The sequence below is a fragment of the Mastigoproctus giganteus genome, chromosome 2 (genome assembly GCF_048544385.1).
Source record: "Mastigoproctus giganteus isolate SK-2022 chromosome 2, ASM4854438v1, whole genome shotgun sequence".
Lineage (NCBI taxonomy): Eukaryota > Metazoa > Arthropoda > Arachnida > Uropygi > Thelyphonidae > Mastigoproctus > Mastigoproctus giganteus.
Genome location: NC_143576.1, coordinates 18,770,722 through 18,781,432, shown reverse-complemented (window position 1 = coordinate 18,781,432; position 10,711 = coordinate 18,770,722). Strand labels below are relative to the sequence as shown.

General features: G+C 37.2%; 1 protein-coding gene across 1 annotated transcript in view; it reads right to left on the bottom strand.

The window, feature by feature from the left end:
- rictor (rapamycin-insensitive companion of Tor) overlaps window positions 1-10,711 on the bottom strand; it is a 707,794-nt gene that overhangs the window by 386,480 nt on the left and 310,603 nt on the right. The window contains exon 17 of the mRNA XM_090388323.1: window positions 6,084-6,143. Within this exon, the coding sequence (XP_090244449.1) occupies window positions 6,084-6,143 (60 nt within the window). The remainder of the gene's footprint in view (window positions 1-6,083; window positions 6,144-10,711) is intronic.

Here is a 10,711-nt window from a genome sequence, read left to right as displayed (position 1 = left end):
AGATATAAGTAACGAAGAACTGGAATTTGGGGAGTACAACGACTACAGAAAGGAGGAGGGGTTACGCTATTAGGTAAGAAACACAAAATCCAAGGAAGTGAAGCCAGTCGACATCGCTGGACAGTGCAGTGTCGAGTCAGTTTGGGTGTGACATAGCATTGGGAGATCAAAATTGAGAGTAGGAGTGTGCTATAGGCCTAATGACTCTGATGAGTATAATAAGAAACTGTACAGGGAAATAGAGTGGGCCAGTAAATCAGAGTCTTATAATGGGGGATTTTAATTTCCAGATATTGACTGGAATTTGTGGGGTGGTCACTCACTAGCAAGGCTTTTGTTGATTTACTGGATGACTGTTTTCTACATCAGCATGTTCGGGAGGCAACTAGAGGAACTAATACTCTTGATCTGATTACCAGTAGTGATTCTTCATGCAATAAGAATCTGCAGATAAAGGAACCACTAGGTGGCAGTGATCACAGCGTGCTGAAGTGGGATTTACTCAAGGAGGTAACTATCATCAGGGGTAAAAGGAGGGAAATGGTTTTTGCTTTCATAAAGTATTTGGCGCCTCCATAGCCAGGTGGGAAGGAGCAGCAGTGCGTAGCACACGCTTCTTGATTAGACCGGGGTTCGAGCCCGTCACCACCAAATACGGAGGATGCGGAAAGGTCAGGGAATGACCACCGCATATCCCGGAGTAATATGGCCTTAGTTGCTAATGCTCCTAAAAACCAAAAAAATAACAATAAATAATAAAGTATTTAAATTCTAAACAGTGGGACCAACTGATGATGTTACCAACAGCAAATTCAAAATGGGAAGCATTCAAAGAATTTATCTTGGAAGCTACTAGGCTTTACATACCAACTAAGAAATATTGTTCAAGGTTTAGGCTTAAATGGATGTCAGATAAACTAATGAGATATATGGTAGAGAAGAAAAATGCGTGGGATACATATAAACTAATGGGTGATATGAAGCCTATATAGATATAAGCTGGTCTGTAACCAAATCACAAAGAGATTAGGCAGGCAAAGGAAGATTATGAGAAATCCTTGGCAAAGGATGCAAAGAAAAACAGAAAAGAGTTCTTTACCTATGTAAACTCTAGAAGGAAAGGGATGAATCAGATTGGTCCACTGGAAATTGATGGTTCAACAGTTGAGGATCCTGCTCAGGTGGCTAACAAACTAAACGAGTATTTTGCATCTACATTCACACATGAGGAGTTATTCATGAAGGAGAATGCCAGAGGTGAAGTAAACTCTGGCAGAGAGCCAAATGATTTTGAAATAACTGAGAGAAAAGTGGAGGAGAAATTGTTGAGGATAAACATAAAAAAGGCACCTGGGGTGGATGGGATCTATCCAGTTATATTAAAGGAGGCAGAAAAGGAAGTAAGCAAACCCTTAGTCATAATTATGAGAGCTTCCTTGGACTCAGGGGAGGTACCCGTAGACTCGAGATGTGCAAATGTGACCCCACTTCACAAAGGAGGATCAAAGGCTGACACAAGTAATTATAGACCTGTGAGTTTAACTTCTGTTCCAGGAAAATTAATGGAGGCACTGGTTAAAGAAGCACTGCAGGATCAACTAGACAAGACTTCAGTTATAGCTCGGACACAGCACAGTTTTGTTAAGGGAAAGTCTTGCCTGACCAATTTGATTGGATACTATGATGCAGTCACAAAAGAACTGCATGCAGGGAATAACTTTGATATTATATATTTGGATCTTAGAAAGGCTTTTGATACTGTTGCACATGGAAGACTGCTGCACAGATTGAAGCAGTGTGGCATTGGAGGCAAATTTCTGCTAGGGATAAAGGGATGGTTGAGGGGGAAAAGACAGAGTTGTAATTAATGGACACTGCTCATCGTGGACTAATGTTATTAGTGGAGTCCCTCAGGGTTCAGTGTTGGGTCCATTGTTGTTTTCTGTCTGTCCTCGTATAGCACGATAGTTGTGTTCCTAGAAATCCTCGTGCAATGCAAAATCGTGCAATATAAACAACAGGCCCTATGGGAAAAGTGGGGTTAGGTGCCGACCACCCAAGATTGAACACACATTTGGAACCAAAACATTACCAAACACAATAAATAATTGGGTAATTTTAATCGTTATAAAATACGTAATAAAAAATATTTTTTTTTATTATAATATAATAAATAATAAAAAATATTTTTTATTATTTATTATATTATAATAAAGTATTTTTTTTATTTTTTAATACTAAAAAAGTATTTTTTTAATAAAATATGTATTTTATTCGTAAAAAATTTATTATATTAATTAAAATAATTGTAATAAAATACTTACGTATTATAAAATACGTAAGTATAAATTATAATACGTAAGTCGTAATAAAATGCTTACGTATTTTATTACGACTATTACGTAATAAAATATTGCTAATGCTTCTGCTTCTATCATAAGCAAACTTGTTTTTTGTTTGATTTTCTATCCAAACAGATGACAGCCGTTCCATCTCTTCCAATTCTTGTGTTTTAATCTAATGGATTTTAATTACACTTTGAGTTGTTCCCGCAATGAAAGTTGTTTTTATTTTCTCTGCATTCTTTGTAATTCTCAGCGTTGCCTCATTTAGGTCTGTAGCACGTGCAATATCACATGGTCTTTCATTTTGCTCAAAGCGTTTCATAATTTCATATTTTTTTCTCTATCGACAGAGGCGGACTGGCCATAAGCATTACCCGGGATATCCCGGTGGGTCGGAGGCCGGTGTGATTTTGGCCATAAACTGTAGTATGAGGCCACTATAAATTTTCCCGGGTAAGAATTTTTGATCCAGTCCGCCTCTGTTTATCGATATTGCTTTTTTTTCCCTCTTTCTGAATCTGCAGTGTCTTCGCCAGGACGCTTCCTTTTCACACCTTTTAAGTATTTTACTAATTTTTAGGGAATAAAGCACAATTACAAAACGAGGAGGCACGCTTAATACACATAAACAAAGCTGCGCGCGTATAGCAACTGAATAAACAACACCGTAAAGGGCAAGATACACTATTAACACCCCACATTTTACTAAAGCACATTTCTGGGGATTACCACCATAAAACAATAAAAACAAATTTCCAGTTTAGTTTCTGCTAGTGGAATCTGTTATAAACTGGTAGTAAACTCCATCTAATTGCATTTACGATTATATCGATAGCTAGAATTGTGTTGGTTTTTACGTTATTATGGTGAAATGTGTTTCCCCTTCACTGATATAAAACACATAAATACATTTTCAGAATCTTCTTCATTCCTATTGTGTTGCGTTCGGTTGGGTGATTCCGCGTTCGACTGCCATTTCTTGTAAACACAAAGGCGAATCGTGTATAAGCGAATTCGGTTCGTGTTATATAAGATAACGTTCCCCTATTTATAAATCGCGTATGATCGAATTCGTGTAATTCTTGATAATATATCAAGCTTAATGTCAAAGTTTACCGAATATACAAAGGTTGACAGAGTTGTTATGGACACTACTGACAGTATGCTGCTGCAACAGGATCTGGAAATGTTGAGTAGATAGGCTGAGAGGTGGCAAATGAAGTTTAACATTGACAAATGTAAAGTACTACATATGGGAAACAGTAACCCCAGAGTAACGTATCAACTCTGTGGTACTACACTGACAGTGGTTTGGATTTTATTGGCGCATTAGTAACTAAGGCTATAATGCGGACTGACAGTGGTAAAGAATGAAAAGGACCTGGGGGTAATTATGCAGACAGATATGAAGTTTTCTGAGCAGTGCAGACGGGTTGTAAAAGTAGCTCATGGTGTCTTGTCAATGATATACAGGAATTTTTCTAGCAGGGATAAGGAGGAGATTATTCTCTTGTATAAGGCAATGGTCAGGCCACACCTTAAGTACTGTATACAGGTCTGGAGGCCTCATTTCAAGAACGATGTAGAGCTGCTGGAACGAGTACAGAGAAGGGCAACATGATTAGTGAATGGAACAAAGGGTTGCTCTTACGAAGAAAAGCTTAAGTTTTGAAAATTACAGTGTGTGGAGACTAGGCACTGGCGAGGTGATCTGATAGAGGTGTATAAAGTCTTGAATGGTTTGAGCATGCTCAATGCTGATGGGATTCTTCCTCTTGCTCAGAATAATTGCCTGACAGGGCATAAATTCAAATTGAGGAAAGAAAGATGTAGGATAGATGTGCGGAAATTTGGCTTTAGGCAGCATGTAGTTGGTTGGCGGAACAGACTTCTATCCCTTGTTGTGGATGTTGACAGCCTAAATAAATTTAAGGCTCAGCTGGACAGGTATTTCAAACGAATGGAGGGGTGAAATGGGAGTGGTTTTTTTTTTTTTTTTTTTTTTTTTTGGCTGATGCTGCATAAGCTTGCTTTCTTTCATCATATGCCTCTACTAATGCTAATAACACTCAAGGCCTAGTTCTACTGAGTAAATTCAAAGCCTCACAGGAGTTACTAATGAGATGGAGAAGAAGAAAATAAGAACTTCAACATTGCTGGTGTATTTATTCAAATACTGGAAAGGAAAGGAGTTTGTAGATGACTATCCAAATGTGAGAGAGAGAGAGAGAGAGAGAGAGAGAGAGAGAGAGAGAGAGAGAGAGAGAGAGAGAGAGAGAGAGAGAGAGAGAGAGAGAGAGAGAGAGAGAGAGAGAGACTTCCTTTAGCAACAAAGGCTGATTTCTACCTATTTTTGTTGCTACATAGAAGTTCTGCACAAGAGAATGAAGAGTAGATGCAATCAACTCTAGATTTCTTTTGCAAGAAAAAAAAAAGATGATGCCTCCAGAAAGAAGTTAAATCATACAACTCACCCCATTCAGGTCTGAAGTGATGAATCATACATAGACAGACCAGCCAGAATTATAGGTGATTTTAACAGGTATTCTGCATCAACCTTTGCAACCAAAAGCACATTTGAATGTGGGAGATATAAAGAAAGCCAGATTGTGATGATATTATAATAATTAGTTTAATAATAATTAGTTTAATAATAATTATAATTAGTGTTATAATAATTTCTGAGAAGCACCTGTAATAAAAACTATTCAGGCTGAAGGAGAGTAAAGCTCCTGAGGTAGTCATTGTGCATCCATTTCTGCTAAAGTAATGGATGCACAACGATATGTTAAAACAACACTCGTTGTTTTAACATGTGTCAACCTGCAAGTTCAACTTCTGTAGTGGGTAAGATATGGAATTATTAAGGACTCAATATGGGTACATCTTGTTAAGCACGAATTCCTAAAGGTATCAACAGAACAGCTTTGAGAAGGGACAGTCATGACAAACCTAGTTAATTACTATGATAAAGTTATAAAGTGTTTAGATGCTGGTAAAAATTCTGATACTGTATATCTAGATTTTAATAAAGTTTCTGATTTTGTTCCCACGAGAGACTACTATACAAACTGGAGAGTGCTGGGATTACTGGGAAGATTATCAAGTAGATCAGCGGCTGGCTAAGTGAAAGTACACAGGCAGTAATTAATAGGCATTCTTGAAAGTGGACTAATGTAGCAAGCAGGATCCATGAGGGTCCACTGTTGGGGAAGCTCCCCCTCTTGCTTCTGATTTTCCATGATGATATTGGTGAAGATATAGAGGGGAAAACTGATGAAAGTTTGTAGATATTTAAAGGTAGGTTACATGGTAAACAACCAAGATCAGGCTGTGCTCCTTCAGAATGATTTAGAAAGGTTTCGCATTTGGAGAAAAAAACAAGAGGTAACCTAAGAACTAGGGAATGTTTAAATGTGGTTCAGGATGAGAAAGATTTGAAGGTTATGATACAAGAATAAAAAATGTTCACCTTGCAGTATAAACAGGTAACTGAGTAGACCCAGAGCACATTATCAATGATCAATAGGACTGTTGTCAGGCTTACTAGTTTGGAGTCCGAGGATTGTTACTTAAATTGAAATTAACTCAATTTAGAATTATTCTTCTCAAATTAAGAAGAATAATTCTTTTCTAGCACCATTTAGCTTTATTAACATTAAATACTAAAATTAATGTATTATGTTTTAGAGATATCCAAAATACCTGTAAAAGAATATTTTTAAAATATGTTTTTACCTGACTAAGGCAGCAACTTAAATCTGTGAGGATATCTTCTAAAAATTCTGATGACTTTGTCTGAAAAGTGAAGGAAAAGCATAATTCTATGTACATTCAACAATATATATTTAATGATTGGCAGAGTATATCAACCTTTATTTAGAGATAAAAGACTACCTTGGTAGGACTGCATACACTGGAATAAGAAAAAACATTTTAGTAGGAGTTATGAAATTACACAAAGTATACTGAGGCCAACATGTCTCTTCTGCAGCTTGTGCTTTTTTAAGTACCCCCAACCCCTACCCCCACCCCTTACCCAATTATTAGACCCCTAAATTTAACTCAAAATTCCAACCACAGGACCAAAAAGAAAAATCGATCCTTAATTATTAGCGTGTTTAGACCCCCAAAATGTAACTTTATGACAATGTTTTGCAAAATTGATATCGCCTTCCCCATGAATTATTAGCGAGTTGGACAAGGAGAGTTGGAAAAGAAGCTTCCTATATCAAAAAATAAAGATAAGCCCTGTTGATTCATAATTTATCTCTTGTGTATGTAATTGTATATTATTTACAAAAATATTGTTCAAAATCTGTATATATTTTAATTTCATTTTACATTAAACGTTTAACGATTTTTCTTTCTTTCTTTTTTTTTTTTCTCCCTCAGACTTCTTGTTAGCGGACACTTCTCTCTAATGGACACATTTTCGTTCCCCCCTGGCTGTCCGTTAAAGGGAAGTTTCACTGTGTGTATATATATATATATATACCCCCCCCCCCGGCCCAGAAGTAGTTGTGATGGAAGTTTGAAACAAGCACCACATAATACACCTTTTGACAGGCAAAATGACATAATTTTGGCACCTCTCAATACATTTCATCATCAGCAGCAACAAAAATGCTTTCCATGAAGAAAGGACTTTAGGGCAAGAAAGCAGAAGAAATCTGAGAGTGCATGGTCAGGGTAAATAAGCAGGTTGTGGCAATATTTCAAATACATATTTGTGTGCACACCTCACTGCAGTATGCAAGGAATGTAAAGGGGCACTTTCTCATCGGGAGGTGCACAACTTTTCCATGTTTTTTTTTTTTTTTTAAAGCAGTATATAGCTTTATGGGGAGGTTGGAATAATACTTAGCCATCAGAGTACAGCTGTTTTAAAGTTAACCTGTTAGTATTACACCATGCTGATCCCAAAAAACTAACAGTATCACTTTACCAGCACTTAGTTCCACCTTTAACTCTTTTTTTTTGGGGGGGGGGAATCATTCTACATGCTTACATTGTTTTGACATTTACTTAATTTAGGGATCATAGTGATGGAGTCAAGTGTTATCCATGGTGACTAGCTACAAAAAAAAAAAAAAAAAAATCTCTTGCTTTTCCTGGCTCATCATCATTTCTTGTGAATATTGTGCCCTTTCTTTCTAAGGGTTCAGAAATCTGGGAACCCATCTAGCAGACACTTTATTCGTATGCAAAATGTTGATGGATGATGTTCTCCACAGATCTTAACACTAATTTGGAGCTCTGCAGCTAGTTCGTTGCTAATATAGAAAAACTTCCAGGAATAATACCTCAATTTTTGTAACATTCTCTTCTCTTACAGCAGTTGGCTGGTATCCTGGAATTTCATCATGCACTGCAAAGCAAATGCAAATTAATGCTTATGGATAACTTATCACCTGTGTGGTACTAAACTCAAGGCAACTGAAAATGAAGTCCTGGGGTAATTCTGCAGTCAACTATGAAATTCTCTAAGCAGTGCAGCCATGTGCCACAATAGCTCATCAGGTTTTGTCAATGATATACAGAAACTTTGCTAGCAAAGATAAGGAAGTGATTATTCCTTTTGTGCAAGGCCATGGTTAGGCTGAATCTTGAGTACTACAGGTCTGGAGGCCTCACTTTACGAAGTAGGTAGAACTGCTGCAATGTGTGCAGAGAAGGGAAACCAGATGTGTGATGGGAACAAAAGGATACTCATACCTAGAAAGGCTTCATTTTTGCAAATTGCACCTTCTGGAGGCTAGGCACTAATGGGGGGGGGGGGGGTATCTGATTGAGTTGTGCTGAAGGCCTTGAATGGATTACATAGGTTGAATGTTAATATGTTAATGGCATTCTTCCTCTTGTTGAGACTACACACAAATTCAAATCGACAAAGGATGGTTGCAGGTTAGGTGAGTGGAAGTTTGTCTTCAGAAAGCGGGTGGTTGATTGCTGGAACAGGCTTGCATCTGTAGTTCTGAGAGTGGACAGTTTGAATTAATTCAAACCATCCACTACACAAAGAAGTAGACAAATTCTAAAGGGTATGGATGAGTGAAGTGTGTAGTTTTTTTTTTTTTTTTTTTTTGCTGATGCAATATAGGCTTGCTTTCTTTCATCCTTTACCACTACTACTACTACTAAGGTTCTTCCACATTTGAAATGTTTGTTTGTTTGTTATTTGGTTTTTAGGAGCATTAACAACTAAGGCCATATTGCTCCATGGATATGTGGTGGTCATTCCCTGACCTTTCCTCACCCTCCGTATTTGGTGAGCACGGGCTCGAACCCCGGTCTAATCAAGAAGCGTGTGCTACGCACTGCTGCTCCTGCCCACCTGGCTACGACATTTGAAATGTGTATACCAAAGTACAACACTAACCTGGACAGTCTCCTGCATAAATGGCAACCAATTCTTTGTGGATTGTATTGGGTGTTTTCCCCCAAAAGAAAGAAAGAAAGAGGAACCAAATCTCTGATCTGTATTCCACTACATCTGTTGTGATACTTCACTTCATTCAGTGCTGCAAAGAAAAAAAAAAATTGTCAGATTGAAGGCAAAATGTATGGTTCCCAAGGTGATTTCAAGATATCAAACAAAAAAAAATTTCATCTTTCTATCAACTACTTCTGGATGAATACAAATCTTTCTTGAATCACACTCATATACATAAAATAAAATAACTCTGCCACTGATGCAAGCTGAAAAGCTGCATTTGGGTTTTTCATAGCCCTAAGCTATGAAAAACCCAAATGCAGAGTTAAAGAACAAAATATTGTGGGAGTAATTCTAATACATATTAACAATCAGAAATGAAAAATAATTATAAATATCAAATATGCTTATGGTGGTTATATGTATAACTCTATAATACCCCATATAATATGCCCTTCTAGTGTCCATCAGAGTGAAGTAACTTTCAGACAAAGCTACTGTAAACTGCATATGTATATTAAAAATAAATAACCGCTAATAGATGACTGTGAGACATAGAAATGCCTTTTGCATAAAAAAAAACTGCACGTGACACTAATCCTAAAACTAGGTGGGAAGGATGGAATAATGAATAATTAAGAACTTTTGTTTTTCTAAATGGGAAGCATTCAAGCAAATTCTAAATGAGAAACATTCAAGGAGGTAATCTTGGAAGGTACTAGGCCTTACGTCCCAACAAAAAAATACTGTTCAAAATTTAGGCCTAAATGGATGTCAGATAAACTAATGAGACTCATGGCAGAAAAGAAAAATGCATGGGATGCATATAATTTATCAGGTGACACAGAAGCCTGTGGTGGATATAAGCTGGTGTGTAATCAAGTCACAAAGGAGGTTAAGCAGGCAAAGATAGATTACGAGTAATATTTGGCAAAGGATGCAAAAGGAAAACAGCAAAGAATTTTATTTATGTAAATGTTAGAAGGAAGAGGATGAATCAGATTGGTCCACTTGATATCGATCATTCAATTGTTGATGATTCTGCTGAAGAATCTGACAAACTGAATGAGTATTTTCATCTACATTCACACATGAGAAGTTATTCAGGGAGGGAAATACCAGAAGTTTATCACTCTGGCAGGGAGTTAAATGATTTTGTAATAACAGAGCAAAGTGGAGCAGAAATTGTTAAGCTAAACATAAGAAAGTCACATGGGGTGTATGGGATCTATTCAGTTATATTAAAGGAGGCAGCAAAGGAAGTAAACACTTGGCCATAATGATGAGAGCTTCCTTGGACTCAGGGGAGGTCCCCATTGACTGGAGATGTGCAAATGTGGCACACAATTACAAAGGAGGATCAAAGGATGACACGAAAAATTACAGACTTGTTAGTTTAACTTCTGTTCCAGGGAAATTAATGGAGGCACTGGTTAAAGAACCACTGCAGGATTATCTAGACAAGACTGCAGTTATAGTTCAGACACAGCATGGGTTTGTTAAGGGAAGGCTTATCTGACCAATTTGATTGAATACTACAATAAGGTCACAAAGGAACTGGAAGAAAAAAATAATTTTGATATCATATACTTGGATTTCAGGAAAGCTTTTGATACTGGTGCACATAGAAAACTACTGTACAAGTTGGAGCAGTGTGGCATTAAGGGCAAGTTGCTGTAACGAATAAAGAGATGGTTGAGTGAGAGAAGACAGAGAGTGGTAATCAATGGACACTGCTCTTCCACTTCTATTTAAATGATCCCGTTACTGCACTCTTGATTACTGCTTCCATGATTTTTCCAACTAATGAAGAAAGACTGAATAGTTGGTAGTTACCCACTGCTCTTAGAACAGCCTTTACATTATTCATTTATTGCTAATACAGCAGTAAGCCCATCACAGCACATGCCTAGGGGGCAGATAATAGTAC